We start from the raw sequence: 18,443 nt of genomic DNA, 5'->3' as shown, positions 1-18,443 counted from the left end.
TTGTATTCATGACTGTAAGTGAAGTGACCCCCATGGACTGTCTCCCTCTGCACGGGCTCCCATCAGGTTATTGTCTACACCTACACAAAAGCTGTATTAGCACATGTGCAGAAACTCTAATGAACCACTTCCTGTGTTTTTTCAAAGAAACTCACCAGATACTTTTCCAAAATAGGTGTGCATTTATTTTTAAATATATCACACTGAACACAAGCTTTCATTTGACATATTTTACATGTTTTGTTCCCTTTCCTCTTATTTGAAGTTTTTGCAGGATGTAACCAGCAGAGTTTGTTCACCGATACCTTTAGAAACTCATTTATTTGAGGGTCTACATCACAGCTATCAGTTTGGGAGATCTCCACCTCTAGTTTTCGAGTGAGCTAAAATTTAATTCATTAGCCAGGGGCTTTCTTATCAGATGTGACAGAGAGCATATCTGTCTGTTCTCTGCTGCCTTTCAATTAAATACGGGCTGGATTTCCCTGCAATCACACGGCTTGCCCCCTGCTTGGATTTTTAGCTTTTTGATAAGAATCAAAAAGTGACGTACAGACAATCAGCGCCCCCTGCAGGGTGCTTAGACTCTCAGAAGTGCAAAGATTCAGTGTATCTGGTAGCTTGTAACATGGAGGCTGTGATACTGTATGGACTCGTTAAATTATTAATAATCATAATGATAAATTAGATTTATATAGCGACTTTCGAGTTACCCAAGGCCGCTTTACAGAATTTGGAATTAATATAAACCAAATGCAGAAATAAATAAATAAAATATAATAGTTGAAATGCTCTTCTGGGATAAACTCGTGGTCAACAGACTTGTGATTATGTATATGCACTGAGCTAATGTTATAGAGGCAGCACACACTGTCTAGTACACATAGAAAATTGTGTTTTGGCCAGAGAGTTTGTTCAGATGAAGACGGGAGAGGAAGACGATAAGTTCTTTCATCACTCGCTCTCCGTATTGACTGTGATCCAATAAGCTGAGTTAGCTCCGAGAGGGCTCAGAGTCTGTAAAACACATTGATTAACAGAGCCTGATTGACCTCATTGAATGACAACTACATCCCACAGCTTTGGTCTCTGAACTATTTCAGAATCTACAATTGAATCGTCCTCTGCCTTTAACTATGTTAATGTATTTACAGAAAAACGTGGATACAACAGGAGTTAATTATGTACATTTACTTAAAATGTCTCTTTAAACCTCAAATATTTTCAGCAAATCTATAGTCACAATTCATTCATTTCTAATTCAGATCCAGGAGGTATCTGAACAAGACCAAAGAGCAGCTCTCAAATGCATTTTGAGCTTTTTAAGTTTCATTTGTAAACTTTCAGTGAATGTTACAACTGATATTACAGATATTACAGTATGTTACAATAGAGTTTGTGATGAAATGGGTGACATGTCCCTTTAAAACAGCCAGAAAGTATTTTTTTCTCACTTGTAGTTTCAAAGAATGACCACATGATGTCACTTTTTGACAAAACATCAGTCACTAATAATCAGATACCGTGTCTTTGAGTTTGGCACTACATTTCTTCCGAGTTTAGGATTGTTGGTTATCAACTCGCCAGTTACTGCAAATTTGTTTTTTACATATTGACTTAATTGCAATGTTTTTTTTAAACAGTTCGTCAGGATTTGAGCATCTGACAAAGTGATATTTTTTTTTTATTCCACTTTTGGATCCAGTCTCTCTTTTCCTTCTATGAGCCGCTGGACAAGACTCGTATAAGTAACGGCTGCTGTGCAGTTCAACATTCTCAAGATGGAAGTTTTGTCAAAGTGACTCAAATGTCCTCCAAGAGTAACAGAGGCTGGAGGAAGAGTCCAGCTGTTCCCAGGATACACACAAGGACAAAAACCCACAGGAAGATTCTGTCGATCACCATGGCAACGTACTTCCAGTCATCCTGAACCTGTGAGGACATCACAGCAGAAACATTTTAGATTCTTGAAAGTAGATTTTTTTTTTTCTTGTAATTTCTCATAAAAGCTTGAATATACTTGTACTCACCTCCTTTGCTTCATTCTGCAGTCTCATGTTCTCTGCTATGTATTTGACACTCTCAATGGCCTCCCTGATCTCAGGAGACAGCGGCAAAAGGGACAATATTCCTACGTCCAGAGACTCGGAGCTGGAGCATTGACTCCCCTCTACCAAACCAGCATTGCCTCCTGTCAGCGCTGCCAGGCACTCCAGTCCTCTGCCCCCTCCCCCAGAGTCTGTAGGCAGTTTGCCGGATCTCTGGTGCCAGCAGCAGTTGCAGCGGCCCTCGTAGCACAATAACCCAGAGCCTGCGTCTTTTCCCGGGTCTGCGTTCAGGTTATTGAGGTTGGAGAGCTCTGTGTTGTTGAAAAGCCGCTGGCGGTTGGTCAGGCTGGAGGCAAGGGCCTGAGGCCTTTGCTGTTTCTGCAGACTGCCTGACGAATGAATGGCGCAAGGTCTGGCATGTATTGTGTTGACGCTGTCGACTACTGCCACCTTCTCAGGGTCCCTCTCTGGCCTGGTCATGAACATCACCCGGGGCAGCAGTCCCAGGAACACACGCCGCACCCAGCAGGGCATGGTGTGAGTCTGTGGTGTGCGGTAGTGGACGTTCAAGACAAAAACAGTGATGACAATAGAGAGGGTGACAAAGATCATGGTGAAGAGGAGGTACTCGCCAATCAAGGGTATGACCAGTGATGTGGAAGGGATGGTCTCAGTAATAACCAGCAGGAAGACGGTTAAAGAAAGTAGAACGGAGATGCACAGGGTGATCTTCTCACCACAATCAGACGGCAGGTAGAAGACGAGCACGGTGAGGAAGGAGATGAGCAGACAGGGGATTATCATGTTGACGGTATAGAAAAGAGGCAGCCGGCGGATGTACAAAGAATAAGTGATGTCTGTGTAGATTTCCTCGCAGCAGTTGTACTTAATGTCGTGTTTATAACCAGGGGCATCGATGATCGTCCACTCGCCGCTCTCCCAGAAGTCCTTCAGGTTGATGGTGGAGCCAATCAGCACCAGATCGATCTTGGCCTTGTCGTAGGTCCAGGAGCCGAATTTCATGGTGCAGTTTTGGTAGTCGAAGGGGAAATACGTGACGTCGATCTTGCAGGAGCTCTTGAAAATTGCTGGAGGGATCCAGGTGACGTCGCCATTGTAACGGAGCAGGGCCTTTGTTTTGTCGTCAACCTGGAAATCTCCAACTGCACTGCAGAGACAGAGAAAGAGAGTGAGAAGGGAAGGTTTAGGGAGAGGGACAGACATAGTAGACACATGAGTCAGTGAATATTTAATTGAAGGATATAAACAATTGACTATGGTGTCATGGACATATGAATCAAATAAAGAAATCCTGTAGTTTCCATACATTTGACTCTCTGGACTTTGACTCCTAGATAGTATTAGGTTTTATTATGGACTCTTTTGTTGATGGACCTTTCCTGTGTCTCCTTGTGTTTAGGTTTGTGTTCATTTTTTTCTTTCTGAGTTCTATGTTTCCTGTTTTATTTTGAAGTTTCTACCCTTGTGTGTCTCTGCCTTGACTTCCTGTCTTTGTTCAGTTTCCCTCCCCTGTGATGGTCTGCACTTGTTCCTCATGTGTTTCACCTGTGTATATAAGTCTCTGTGCTTCCCTTTGTCAGTCCGTCGTCTTACATAGCCACCCTGTCGTCATTCATTCGCTTTATCCCTCACTTGTGCGTTTTTCTTGTTCCTTGTGTTTTGTTTTTGACCTCAGTGTTTTTCTGTTCATGGATTTGGGGATTTTGCTTTTTGTAAAAACTTATCATAAAGGACACCTGTTGTTAGTTTACTTTGCTCCTGCCTTGCTTCTGCTCCTTAAACCTTGACAAAATTGCCTATCTGACTTCCCGTTAACAATATGCAAAATGAAAAAAATACAATATAAAAAACAAGTAATGGAGAATGATACAGTTTGTCATGAATTTAACCAGCAATTAATAAAATTGTTGATCCAGATGTTTAATGTGGTGTTAAGCTTACTTGTTGTACAGCACAATGTCTGGCTTCCATATCCTGTTGGATGGCACACGGATAAACTCCACGCCTCCGAAATCTTTTGGATTCCATCTCAGTTTGTAATCATTCCAGACCTGGAAAACACACCAGAATGATTCATCCGCAGTAAAACAAGTAAATATTTCAAATAAAATCTCTGACAAAATCATTTTCTAATCAAATGCGCTAACATTTTTGAGGAATATCAATTTCCTGTATTGGTAAAACTGAAGATGAACTAGTCCCTGTCCTTCGTAAATGTTGTAAAAATTGGTTTTAAATTGGTGTTGGACATAAATTGAATTGATGAATCCAAAGATCTGTTTAAGACCTATTGGTAATTAGTGAGTCTTTTCTACCATGTTTCTTCCAAACGAAGTCAAAAGCAAGAGCTGGGATCCATCTTTGAGCAAGAACAAGTTTGTTGTGAACATAAAGCTATAAAACAGTATAATTTAATTAATTTAATTTATTAAAATATCATTCAATTATTTTAATCCATAAAATAAAAGTTATAAAGCTTATTCTATAAAAGTAAAAAGTAGAAGTAATTTCCTCTTATTGTTATCTTTTGGTATAAATGCCGGCTCTGACTTATTCTAAAATGTCCCTCATTAAAACAATGGGAAGTCGTCATTTACAACTGAGGCATATAAAGAGCTTGTGTGTGTGTGTGTGTGTGTGTGTGTGTGTGTGTGTGTGTGTGTGTGTGTGTGTGTGTGTGTGTGTGTGTGTGTGTGTGTGTCAGGGGATGAGCTGACAGTGTGTTTTATGGACTTTTCGTCCACTGTTTTTGACCCTCTCTTGAGGACAGCCAGAGAGCCTCATGAGACTCATAAAGTAACAATAGTAAAGTAACCTCGGAGAGCTGTAAAGATTTCACTCAACACTATCGACAGTGTGGTAAAATGAGGCAGAAGGGGAAAAAACCTTTGTACACTCCTTTCAGAGACTCTAAAGAAAAGATGACATTTAAATGAGTGAAACTTCATCTCTCAGCACCACAGAGCAATTGCAGCTCAACCCTTTAGCATGAACAGGGCTCCAGCAAAGATGGATGCATGCTTAGTAAGAGACTTTTGCTGCCTCATTTTACACAAAACCAGTTCACTGCACTATGCATGTTTGAAACAGAGGCACCATGTGGGACCAATTCCATGGTAAAACCATCAAGTCATACAACAAATGTATTTATGTAGTGGACTCGGTCTATGTGACGAACCTGTGAAGTTTAATCAGGTTTGTTGATTCAGGCTCAGTTTACCCCCCTGAATGGTCAGTGGGTGAAAATTTAAACTGTAGTGGAGAGTAGCTCACGTGTGCTTGGAAAGTTGTTAAATTTTGCTAGATAACATAATACGCTATTTAGCCTCTTTCTGACGGTAATAGCTTGTATTTGCACTCTACCTGTGTCAGCTGGTTTCAGCCCTCTATCTCTTTGCCTCTCTCCTTCTGTCTGAACTCACATATATCGGTAGTTAGTTTGGTACAGCCAAATTCCTGATTAAAAACGCTATCATTAGCATTTTTTTCGGCTTTTTTCCATCACCCCCAATCAGAAGTGGAGCCGATAAAAACCTGTGTCTACTGCAGAGTCATTTGACCCGGGAGTAAATGCTGATTGTGTCCATTCACAATGCAGACAAAAGCCCGATGTTAGTAGGTTTTTTGATGAGTGGAAAAGGGGCTTAAGAAAACATGTTAACCAACAGTCAAGCAGCTAACCAATGTTGTAAGTGTAACAACATGAATCACTGTGTCAGCCAACAGACATGTTTCCAGGGCTGCCATTGCTGCTGCAATCCAACCCCCCAAAAAATACCACCACATGAATCAATGTGTTTAAAAAGCTTCCTCTCATGAATAATTCAAGCTGTCAGTCTATCCCTGAAGAATAATGTATGACAGAAGGCTGGATCCATACTTGATGTCCTTGCTTGGGGTCAATTTGCAGTCATGCACCATAAACTTACATGTCTCAGCCACAGATTGGTCTCCATGATCTGATTGATTTCATCCTGAAAACAGACCAGAATTGATTATGATGATATTAAAGCAAACAAATACAAATGAATGTTGACATTTTTTAAAGTTAAATCATGAAGTGTCACAGGCAATCATCCAGTCCAGATGCGTTCTGCAGGGTCAGACCTCAGTGTAACACACACACGGCAGCTGGAGGGTTGCAGCACAGCCTCAACTTTTATTCTAACAACTGGGTGCTAAAGGTGGAGCAGAGGGACTGAGGAGGGGGAGAGAGGAGAGATGTGGATGTCAGGTTTGTGTGTGACTTTGACCATGAATGAATCCATCTCATGACCCAGTGCATAACATTAACCAATGTGACCATTTAGTGTCCTGGTGAGCTTCTACACGGCTGGGAAGCACAGGTAGATAGATGCAGGATGATCTCAATTGGACGGGGAGAATGGGGATTTTTTTTTAGCATTTATCCTGCGCTTCACCACTAAAGCAGCGACTCGCAATGTTCCAAGTCAGATCTGAGGAAGATTCATTTAGAATTTAGTGGGCTTCTTTCAGTATGATGTATAATTAAGTCTGGCTGCAGGATTTCTTAAAACCTAAAAATGCTGAAGTGGCACTGCTGCATTGCAAAACTCTACACATTGATTTATGTACGTAATAAACAAGATAAGCAGTTTTCAATGGTGCTTGTGTGCAGATTTTGACATGTAGAGACACGCTAGCTGTTTCCAGACTTTATGCTAAGCTAACTTCCGACTATTATCTATAATGCTTAACCTTTAAACCTGGGGTTGGTAATCCTTGAAAAGCTAGCAAGACCTGGCTACACTTTAAAAATATGCAACCAATACCAATACATCAAAGCTACGCCCCCAAAACACATGAACGTGCACTGCTTGACTTCTGCTAGACTTTTTTGTGACTCTCTTGCAAACGTCTGGCTATCGTCACTGCTTCAGGATTTAAAACGAAGAAGACAAGAAGTGTTTCAGGAACAAATTATCATCTCTACCTTGAAGTGTCGTGTGGGGATGAAAACATACAGATCTAAATTTAGAGTCTCCCAATCTGCATGTTTGGACTGTGGGAGGAGGCCAGAGAAAACCCATGCAGATGCGGGACGAAAGACTTGTTGTGAGGTGGCAGTGCTAACCACTGAACCACTGTTCCACCCTTAAGCTAACGTACATAGTCATCTATTTCCAAGCAAGAAAGCAAATAAGCAAATTCCCCATGATGTCAAATTATCTCCTTAAAGAACTTAAAGAACTGCCCCTGTTCTGTCACATTCAAGTATCCCAGAGAGCCTATATTACAATCCCTGATTGCGAGATGATGACTGAGGCGGCCTGCCTGGCTGATGAGCTATTGAAAGTCTAAATGAGCCCATATAGCTCCACTGGAAGGCTGACCAACGCCAATTGAGTCTAGGTTAGCAGCGCACCAGGTGTTCTGAGGGAATAACAGTCATCCATCAGCACCAGGAGATCCACAGCCTGCTTTATTAACAAAGTTAAGGAGAGTGTGATAAAATATCCTTTATCTCATTGTCTTGTCTACATTCAGACAGGTATTCAATACTCATAAAAGTCGTCTGAGAAAACAAATACAGATTGCTTATACACTGGGTAAATGGAAGCAAATTGAGATGGAGTTCATTGTATCAGATCTCACATTATCCACTGAATCTGTCAAGAGCAAGACATGGCTATTCTCTAATTTTTGTCTCTTTTTTTAGAATAGTGCAATGTAAAAATGTCTTTGAAAATGTTCCTTCTTTATAGGAGGGTGGCACAGAAGGTACACAGCAAGAAGGTTCCTGGTTCAAATCCTAGCTTGTCTGCATGGGGTCTTTCCATGTGGAGTTAGTATGTTCTCACTGTGTTTTCTCCAGGGACGCAGGCATTGAATGTAGACTCTGAATCGTCCGTAAGTGTGAATTCAAGCATAAATGTCTGTTTGTCTCTGTATGTTGGCCCTGCTTTGACAAGTACAACTCAAAATCTCTAGATCTAGTCTTTTTTTTAAACAACGTAACCAGATGACTTTTGGTAAGATCCTTGTCCTTCAACACAGGTAGAGGGACTGATGTGTTATTGTGCAGTAAAATTCAAAGCCTTTCCTTTTTTACGAGTGAAGCTGTCGTCCTTGTCAGATGCTGAGCCTTTTTGCTTAATTGTCGACATCCACTCTGGACCTGTCTGAGTCGAGCGGCAGAGCCGTCTGACCGGCCCCCGCCGCTCTGCACTGAACAAGCTCCGGCGAACACCCGTCGTTAAATGGAGAGGTGCTCATGTGAAGTGGCAGTGATTGAGTGATAGTCCTCGGCCTGCGCTGAGAGGTGCCCAGACAGCTGACATTTCCCATCGTGTCTGAGCCAGACTGCCCCTCTTCCCATCTGGTGCGCTCCTCAGTGTTATATAGCTCAAAGACCATGGGGTAGTGTTTGGGAGTATCTCAGGTGTCTCAAATGTTGTCCCAATAGTCCCTTGGTCTAAAACTTTGTTGTCCAAAGTACACAAATCCATATACTTCTCGTGTGGCTTGACAGCAATGAATAAGTGCATTATGTTCATATCCGCCACAGGTCCTGACTCCTCAATAAGCAGAATGATGCATTTGTGACTGTGATAAACTATTTGTTCAGAATTCATAAGTGAGATAATTATAGACTTCTGTGAAATAACATTGTGTAGACTACTTACCACTTTGACCAGCTGTGACATGGACACCTCGAACTGCACAATGACTGGGTCAGACACATTCTCCACTGGGCGTATGTACTGGTTGTACCTGGAGAATATCACAGAGAAGAGCCTGTGCTCGGCATCTGAACACGAGCCTCCTGAATCAGAGCAGAGGGCCAAGTGCTCAGTGAATTAAACAAAAGCTGTGTTTCAATATAACTCATCAACTGACACACAATCATGTTGGTTTGTGTTACAAAATCCAAAAAAGCAGATTTTACACAGATTCCCTATTTCAGTGTGTAAACTGAGAAGAACTATTTTTATATATATATGTATCTTTTTATATTCTTATCATGCGGTGGTGACGAGATTCATGTTGCAGATACATTCAAATTCAGTGAAAACAAAAATACACCCATCATTTCAAATGAACAACCTCAGCTTTCTTTTTCAGTATCAGTGCCAGAATTTAAGAGATAAGTTATTTCAAATGTAGGATTTTATTATTATACATGAGATTTATTTAAACAAGATATATAATATAAATAATATTTATTTTTACCTACTTTGATATGGCAATAAACACGTTTATGTAAAGCAACAAGTAAAGTAAGATGTGAGGTTATAATAGTAGCCGACAGGCAACTCACCTGACAGAAGAAACAGAAGGAAGGAACATGGGAGCACAACGACGCACAAACTGGTTTTCATCCTGTTTTACTTGACAAATGCAAAATGAATCTGCTCCTTGGAGCAGACGAGAGGATAAAGTGAGGAGTGAAAGCTTGTCCGTAGCTGCCGTGAGAGGGGGAGAGAGAGAGGACGGGTGGGGGGTTGGGTGGTAGAGCCGCACTAAGCCAGAGTCAGCATCACACCCAGTCACTGACAGCAGGAACACCACTGCACCACAGTGCACTGATCTAATACAACAAGGGAAACAACTGGTCAGTGGTGTGAAGGTCTCATTTATCACAACAGGCTACAAGTTAGACTGATGATTTCCACCAGCTCCGCCACCCGTTAGTGATATGTGACCACTAGTGACTAGTCTGTCACCAGTCGTATACTGACATGAAAAACTGCAATTTACTTGTTTGGATCACATTATCTAAAATAACTATAATGAGCCCGTACCTCCACCACATTTTACTTAAATTCAATCAAGCTGCATCAAGTGTTACACACTCATAGATAGCAGTCCTCTACATATATGATTAATTAATTCCTGAGAAATTGGTAAGTAAAAAAATTCATTAAAAACTGCAGCACTAGAAAGTGAAAATAAAATCCTGGCTCTGACCCTTTTTCTTGAGCTAAACCAAAATTGAATAGGTTCTTTCTTGACCCTTTTCCCCATCTTTCCACCAAATCTCGAGGAAATCCATTAAAGGTCCAGTGTGCAAGATTTAGGTTAAAGGGATCTATTAGCAGAAACTCAATATAAAATAATCCAAGTGATGTTTCCACTAAGATGTATTCATTTCAATTGTACATTTTTGTTGTTTTCTTTACCCTAGAATGAGCCCTTTATATGTACATCTGGAGCAGGTCCTCTCTACAGAGGCTGCTATGTTTTTTACAGTAGCCCAGACTGGACAAACTAAAAACCTTTTGTGACAACTGAAGTCTACCACAGGTTCTCTTTCATGTTTGGAAGAGGAGGGTGAGCTGAGGGTTATTCTGCTGCAACATGAAACTTCACCACTAGATGTCACTAAATTCTCGTAGCTTTTGCATAATCCTGCTAGCAAACAAACAAACAAACCTAAAGAACAAACAGATATCAGCGAAAACATAACCACTATTAAATGGAGCAGTGTTTTTGGTTACTCTGCAGCTCTGCTCTTTTTCTCCGCATCTAGTTGGGTTGAAGTGGGCGGGGCTGCTTTGGAAAAAATCTGGCAATGTCATTTTTGAACACCAATCAGGATGTAGCAACATTGGAAGAGACAGTTGGTGATTCGTTTGGTCTCTGTCAATCAAATCTGATCAAAGTACGGCCCCACAGCCCTGGTGAAGCTGATGAGCTGATCATGAGAATTTGTAATTGGTTGTTGTCTATGATACTGTAAACCAAGATTTCAGGGATGTGCAGACGTGCACAAACATTTTCTATGTTCACATGGACCCAGGTGGTTTTCTTCACACATTATTGATTTTCATATTAGATCACCAAACAGCCTTCAAACAAGATCTATAGCCTCTATATATCACTGTTCAGAGTTTGGAGTCCCTCAAGCTAATGGTTTATTTTTGTCTTCATTGGTTGTTTTTTGTAAAATTACATCTATATCTGCTGATATGTCAATTTCTAATTGGGATATAGCTCTGTTAGTTTAGCTCTGGCTTTGCTTTTTCTCTCATTATTATGGTAACGTTTATTATTGTATAGTTCCTAAATTTCCCTCAGGATCAATAAATGATCTATCTAGCTATCTAGTAAAGTATTATTTATCTTTCTTCTGGCTGCCAGGATGGTGTGTGGTGGTTTGAAACTCTGTCCTTCGCCTGAATGAAGGGGAGGTCTCATTGCATTTCAGCCCAGCTGATCCCTACCGGTGCTGGGGACGTCGTCTCGTGTCTAACCAGGCTCCTAACTCCTCTAAGTGGGGTAGGTGAAAAGAGAATTGCCCCCTGGGTGGAGGTCATTGAAGGATATCACATAAAGAGAGGAAGTATAATGCTATGGGGAGTTTTCTTACTCTCAGACAGGGCAGAATGAAAACTATGGTTTGTTACACCTAAACATTAAAAAACTTAATTCACAAAACTTTGGTGACAAAAAGCTGACAAACAAACTACTAGGTGATATATGGATTTAAAAAGAAATGGAGTGAAACGTTTGGACTGAATCCTCGTTTTCACAATCTACGAGGGTAAATCGTTGTCAGAAACATAAACGCTTTGAGTGTGTGTGTGTTTCTGTGTGTGTGTGTGTGTGTACCTCTCTTATTAAAGCCTAATGACATAAGGCTTGTGATTTATGGGACCTTCCACTGAGTGTTGAATGAAGACCCCCCACCCCCACCACCACCACCATTGCCAGGATTGAAGCAGATGATGGATTATTGATGGATAAACTGTGGCACCGCACTGTCTCCCCTCTCTCCCCTGACAGCACATTAACAGGTGAGTCGGAAAAAAACCAATGGATGTAGAAATGCAATATTAGAGTAAAGCGGGTCGTTAACACAGATGCTGATTGCTATCTGTTGATTTTAAATGAAGCTCTCACAAAAGAACCATTCTGCAGAATCTCTAACGAACCCACTCAGCACTGTTTATCAAGCTCTAACTGTGGTGTGCGCCTGCACAGCAAATACGCCTGACTACAATCAGAAATCAACTGTGGTGTAAATGCACAGATGAGTTACATTACAGTGTCTGAAACAAATACTCTTTGCTCATGTTTTATTTAAAGACACGTGTAAGAGCTTTATTTATCACTACAACAAAAGCCCTCAGACACTTAACAAAGATGGACGACATGAAAGCTCCCAAAAATCAAGCCAAAGTTTCTAGATCCACACCTGGTGGCCTGCTGTGGTATAGGTCATAAACTAAACCTCCTCCATGTTAGTGGATAGGATGAATTTTTCTCAGAGATGGTCTCTGTAATTTTGGCTAGCTCTTATCACATTGATGTATGTTCATTTTCCGATAAGTCTGGCTTTATTTAGTTATTTGATGCTTTTATTGACAGCTGACACTGACTCACGGTGATCGAATGTGTTTATCAACGGTACCACGCTACCGTGGCTCCACCGCCCCAGATTGCTACTATGTAGTCTCTGGCTCCAAATGTGCAAGATGGCAGCGTTTGTATCTTGGCGGGTTTGGCTTCCTCTCCGGGTAGTGGGAGGAGGTGGAGACGTGTCAACCATCTTTATATACAGTCTGTGGCCCGAGACAACGTAACCAACAGCAGCTCCACCGAGAGAGCTCTGATTGTATGAACATCATCCTTTGTGAACAGCTGTCTTTTATGTGTGTGATGAAATGTCCCAACTGGCACATCTTCAGTGAAAGCACCAGCTCCTTTATCACTTAATCACTGGCAGCAGATTAACCGAGCTCTTTGGCAGGACCCCTGACAATTATATGACTTTATTGAGGGATTTTGTGCATTTAATTAAAAACTGAGAGAGGACACTGATTTATTTCACTTTATTATTTCATTCTTTAATCTCACATCACATTTCAATGATATGGCAGTAACTTAATACAAATAAGGAGTTAAGCAACATTTGACAGCAGATGAATGTCAGTAACTGTTGTATTGGTTATATTCCTGCAACAGTTCAGCACATGTTATGTTTGCATACTTGAGTGGAGCGGAGGCTGGGCAGGGCTATATGGCTACAGGCCACAAGGTTTATACTGGAAGGAGATATTTGTTTGTATTCTCCTGCAACCATCTAAGGTGCCTTATTGGTGGGAATTTCCACAGACGCCACAGATGTCAGTGCCTCTGGTCCCTGCCAATAAAGCACCACGCTAAGTTTTTTTAAAAAAAGACCCTAATGTTGCTCAGTCTCTCTTGTTTGTTCCTCAGATGCGAGGAGTCTCGGAGCTGGGCTGCTGGTTTGGAAAGTTGGTAGTCTGAAACAGAGGCTGCAGAAACAGACCCAGCGTTCCCACCACACACACTATGACAAAGATCCACAGGAACATACGATCCACCACCATGGCCACGTACTTCCAGTCCTCTATCACCTGCACAATACACAGAAGTCAGAGGTTAGTTAGTGGGTTTGGTGACTGAAGAATCTTTAATCAGTGTTTTCTGTGGACGCTGCCGTGTCCTTCGTGTCTCTGTGCAGTGTGTGTGTGTGTGTGTGTGTGTGTGTGTGTGTGTGTGTGTGTGTGTGTGTGTGTGTGTGTGTGTGTGTGTGCGCTTCACTTTCCTCTTCACTTTCTTCACATTGAAATCCCTGCTGCCACACCTCACATCATGCAGATAATGTACAATGTTAGCCCACACTTTATTGTGCAGTATACTTTTTCATAACTTCATTCACACTCATGCCTATGCTATTGCTCAGAATAGGTACAATTATATTTAGGATGCTGACTAGGTACTAAAATATTTCATTTATGTCACTGTTAGGGTCATGTTGGTGAAACACACTCTGAAATAGCTTGTGACCCTTTCACCCCATTTTCATTTCTGTCCTTGGTAGGTTTTGAAACTAGTCATTTCTCATGTCTGGTTCCCTCCCCCACTTTATTGATTTGTCAGAGAAAGCGATTGATTACCCAAAGTCAGAGTTCAATTTGCTGGGTCACAGCCAGTACTTAAGATTAGTGGATTTCCATGGTGCAGCTCAGGGGTCACAGAGTGTATAGTTAATGTTATCACGTCAATACAAACACCTTTGGTCCATGCAGCTTATTTGGATTAGGATGAAGATGGAGGATGTTTGAAAGTATCTCAACTCCAAACTTAAGCAACGATTTCGTGCCCTAGATAATTTCATTATGACATTTACATGTGTGTTACAGTTGTGTTATTAACATTTGCATTTAGGAAATTTGTTTATATGCTTTGTCTTCTATATTAATACCACTTTTATGTCTATGTTTTGTCTATGAAGCCAGAGCCAGGAGGCAATCAGAGGAAGTGTCAACAGTTTATCCTTCACTCGTTGCCTGGCAACTTAACTGATTACTATGCCAGGAGGTCACTGCATCCCTAGTAAACATTTTAAACTTCAGGCAGATTCAATATTTACCCCAGTTTACAGTCTTTATGTTAATTCTTACACAATATAGGAAAATATTTCTTATTTTATTTTTCTCAAATGTTGAACTATACTGTTGACATCAAGGCAGTTTTGAGTAATTTCTGCCCTGGACACTGATTTGATGATCACCAAGTTATGTTACTGTTTACATTATTGATCCATGAAGACAAACTCTTTTACTTGACTGCATTTTAGCAGTAGTATACTAGTAAAGAACAACTATAGAGTGTATCGTGAGTTTTTCTGTGAGTTCGATGCTCATGTAAGAATTAACCATGCACCAAAAAAAACATGCTTTTTTTTTAGCTCCAAAATGAAAAAGAAAAAAACTTGGAACTGGGAATCAAAACAGAAAAAACAAACATGTAGTTGCACAAAGAATAGTCTGAGCAAAGCAGTGCATGAAATGTATGAATGAGTGTGTGAATGGGTGGTTGATAAGACTAGACAAGCTCCATATAAATACAGTCCGTTTTCAATTTATCCTTCACATTTAAGCTAGAAAGATCGATTGATGGATGGATGGATGGATGTGTTTACATACACTCTGATCATCGTCGTCTCCCATCATGTGCTCGGCCACAAAGCGAACCCCGTTCACGGCCTCCTGGACATCAGCAGCCCAGTCGGAGCTGCTTCTCTGCTGGAAGTCCTTGGTGGAGGTGAAACCAGCAGGAAGATAATCTGTGGAGCGCAGCTCCTCCTTCCTGTTGAAGTGGCTGTAGCCCATTGAAGCAGCTACATTTTTGTGTCCTGGGGTGGAGATGGTAGAGTCAGAGGAGAGCAGGGCAGAAGATGACGTGTTGATGCCTGTTTTGGATGCAACTGGGTAACCCAGACCCAAAATGGATCTCCTCGCCCTCAAGCACCGCTGTTGGCGAAGCCGCTGGCGAGCGGAGTTGTTGTTAGGGCGTCTCATGAAGAGTAAGGCAGGCAGCTTGACGAGAAAGATCAGCTTGACCCAGGAAGGCATGGTGTGGGTGCTGGGGGAGCGGTGGTGCACATTGAGCACACACACACTGGTGATGATGGAGAAGGTCACCAGCACCATGGTGAACATCAGGTACTTGCCAATCAGAGGCACATCCAGTGAGGTTGGGGGAACGATCTTGGAGATCAGAAGCAGGAACACAGTGAGCGCCAAGAGGACGGAGATGCAGAGGGTCATCTTCTCTCCGCAGTCTGACGGCAAGTAGAAGACCAGGATAGCCAGCGAGGTGATGAGAACACAGGGAATAATTAGGTTGATGGTGTAGAAAAGAGGCTTCCTCTTGATGATAAAGTCATACGTGAGATCCACATAGGTGGGATCCAGAGGGCTGACAGTCCTTCTGCCTGGAAGTGCCAAGATATCCCACTCCCCACTGGGAGTGAAGTCATCCATACTAGCTGCCTCAGTCTTCAGGATCAGGTCGATCTCGGTGTGGTCGTACGTCCACGAGCGGAACTTGAGGGTGCAGTTCTGCTGGTCAAAGGGAAAATGCTTGACCTCGATCTTACATGCACTTTTGTAGATGGCTGGAGGAAGCCAGTTGATACTGCCATTGAAAACAACAATGGCGTTGGTGAAGACTGTCACCTCGTAGGTCCCGTCAGCGCTAAAAGAAACAAAGGAAAGAGAGAGGAAACTTCAGAAAGCCCACGAATAAATCTCTGAGGTTTGTGTTGTCAACACTGCAATCATAGTGGAAAAAGATAAAACAAATAAGCGCTGTAATCGATAGTAAAAGTCAAAATCCACCTTCACTAAATAGAAACTCTGGATGAGCATCAGAGAGTCAGTTGTTAACGTTTATTAGAACCCATCAGGAGAAGTTAGAAGAGTGAGGATGGAGAGATTGCTTATTTGTCAGATGTCTCAGCCAGTGGTTCCCACACTAGGGGTTGGGATACCCTGGGGATCGCAAGATCATTTCCAGAAATTAGATACAATCAATTTCATTCATCCATTGTTTTCAATCAAACCAAGCTTGGGAGGGAGCTGGCCAAGTAGGGTATTCCAGATGTCCCGTTCTCTCCAGCTACGCTTTCCAGTTCTTCCTTGGGAATCCAAAAGACTTCCCGGGCTAGATGGGATATGTACTCCCTTCAGCAAGTTCTGGGTCTACCCTGAGGTCTCCCACAGGCTGGGGGTGCCCAGTAAACGTCCAACGGAAGGCGGCCAGGAGGCTCCCTGATTAGATGCCACTATACTCTCCTACCATTGTCTAAACTTTCAAATCTCTGGCACCTTTACTCCCATACTTCCCTTATGATTTTATTATAATCAAATATTGCACAGTAACACAGAAATTGTCATGTCAGTGCTTACTTGTTGTACAGAACAATGTCCGGGAGCCAGATGTGTCTTGATGGAATACGCAGCTTGTCGATACCTTCGTACTTTGCCGGGTCCCATGATAACCTGTAATCCACCCAGTGCTGCAGAGACAGAGAGACCAGGCCGTGAAGTCCGACTTCCACACACTTTCTCAACACCAGCTCATTTCTAATTACATGCTTCATTATCAATGAAATATGTTTTAGTGCACAATTACAGAGGCAGAGGATGAATTGATATGGTTTAATTCAAGTTCAGGGAGAAGGACATTAGACAAGTTTGATCACACTCACCTGAGTGAGCCAGACATTTGTGGTCATTATCTGTTCTCTTTCATTCTGGAAATAAAAAAGTGGGATCAAAATTATTTTTCAATACAGTTTACAAAGAGGTCGTTGCACATGAATGAATCAGTATCTCCTGCAGAAGGGGCACTTTAAACTTTAGTTGCCTGCAGCTTTCATTGCAAACCATAACTCATCAAGAGTTTGTAACACTTGAGATGAAAAACTCGAGATGAAAAAGTTTTCCTTCCAAGTGGAAATTTCCAATCCAAGGAGCTGCATGTTAAAGGTGTCTGCACTGTTATGACACTGCCATGACATACAATTCCAATAAAGGGATTCCACCAAATGCCAATTACCCCAAGCAGTACAATGGAAGCTCATAAACGCAGACTCTGAATGTGGCTCGCTGCCTTGGACTGCGGCAGGGAGGAGCCTCTACTGTAAATCTGAGAGGAGCCTCTATCACTGTGGGTTAAACAGCTTTATGGCCCCTTTTAATGCAATGTGCTGAAGTTTCAATCTGGACATGACAGAGGCAGAGATCACAGCTGACCACATCCATCCTTGACTTCATCCATCGCCTCAGAGCTACGGCCTCTCAAACACAGGCTGGAGGGGAAATTAACTGCTCTCTCAAAAGCTCTGCGGCTCTTGCTCCTGTCTTTTCTATCATCCTCTTTCTTTCACTCTGCCATTCTTTTTCCGTCTCCCTCTTTGTCGCTCGAGCACCTCATCTAACCCTCACACACAGATGTGCACACATAAATGAATGCAAACACACCCTCCCAGGGCCTTACCACACTGATGAGCTGTGCCAGAGATACTTGGAGCTTCACCGTGACTCTCTCGGTCCTGTTGACGGCCGGCCGGATGAGGGGATTGTAGCGATCTTCTCCCAGCAACCAGTTCATGAGCCGCTCCTCGGAGTCAGCACTGCGGCTACCTGGAGATACATCCTCTATGTTATTCTCCACAGTCACACACAGAAGTTACAGAACTATAGAAGTAGTGCTCGAAGGAAAGACACAGGAAAGCGCAGACAGAGATGCTACAACTTGTGATGGTTGTGGGACTCTGTAGGGGATGATGTCTTGTGTACATAGGAGCAATTGCATTTACTTATGAAGTGCCTGTTCTAAACTTGCCTGTTTGTTTGAAGTGGACTGTTTGCTTGTCCTGGGTTAATGCTCCAAAGCTGAGTCCTCCTCAAACAGTTCTACAAAATACTGTCACTTATTTATTGTTTGTGTTCTGGATGTTGTGTGCTGAGCTTTTAATAAGAAGTCTATGGTGCAGAGTGAAGTTAGAAAACTTTGTGTTCATCCTACCTGGTTTATCTGCAATGAAGATTTTATGTAGGATATAATGTTTTTCATAAAATGAGACAG

The 18,443-nt window shown here is 42.1% G+C and overlaps 2 protein-coding genes across 2 annotated transcripts; both read right to left on the bottom strand.

Annotated features, from left to right (window-relative positions):
• Nucleotides 1–162: 162 nt before the first annotated feature.
• On the bottom strand, nucleotides 163–9,487 carry chrna3 (cholinergic receptor, nicotinic, alpha 3). Its single transcript, XM_035156057.2, has 6 exons — nucleotides 9,352–9,487; nucleotides 8,717–8,856; nucleotides 5,999–6,043; nucleotides 4,011–4,120; nucleotides 2,031–3,216; nucleotides 163–1,932 (listed from the first exon to the last, which is right to left on the bottom strand). Exons 1-6 carry the CDS (start codon nucleotides 9,410–9,412, stop codon nucleotides 1,804–1,806), a joined length of 1,671 nt encoding a protein of 556 aa, XP_035011948.1. The 5' UTR covers nucleotides 9,413–9,487; the 3' UTR covers nucleotides 163–1,803.
• Nucleotides 9,488–13,046: 3,559 nt separating this feature from the next.
• Nucleotides 13,047–17,990, bottom strand: chrnb4 (cholinergic receptor, nicotinic, beta 4 (neuronal)). The gene is made up of 6 exons (XM_047339960.1): nucleotides 17,853–17,990; nucleotides 17,062–17,106; nucleotides 16,760–16,869; nucleotides 15,191–16,046; nucleotides 14,993–15,088; nucleotides 13,047–13,417 (listed from the first exon to the last, which is right to left on the bottom strand). Exons 1-6 carry the CDS (start codon nucleotides 17,964–17,966, stop codon nucleotides 13,253–13,255), a joined length of 1,386 nt encoding a protein of 461 aa, XP_047195916.1. The 5' UTR covers nucleotides 17,967–17,990; the 3' UTR covers nucleotides 13,047–13,252.
• Nucleotides 17,991–18,443: the final 453 nt, after the last annotated feature.

The sequence above is a fragment of the Hippoglossus stenolepis genome, chromosome 1, assembly GCF_022539355.2.
Source record: "Hippoglossus stenolepis isolate QCI-W04-F060 chromosome 1, HSTE1.2, whole genome shotgun sequence".
Lineage (NCBI taxonomy): Eukaryota > Metazoa > Chordata > Actinopteri > Pleuronectiformes > Pleuronectidae > Hippoglossus > Hippoglossus stenolepis.
This window is presented reverse-complemented; position numbering and strand designations above follow the sequence as displayed.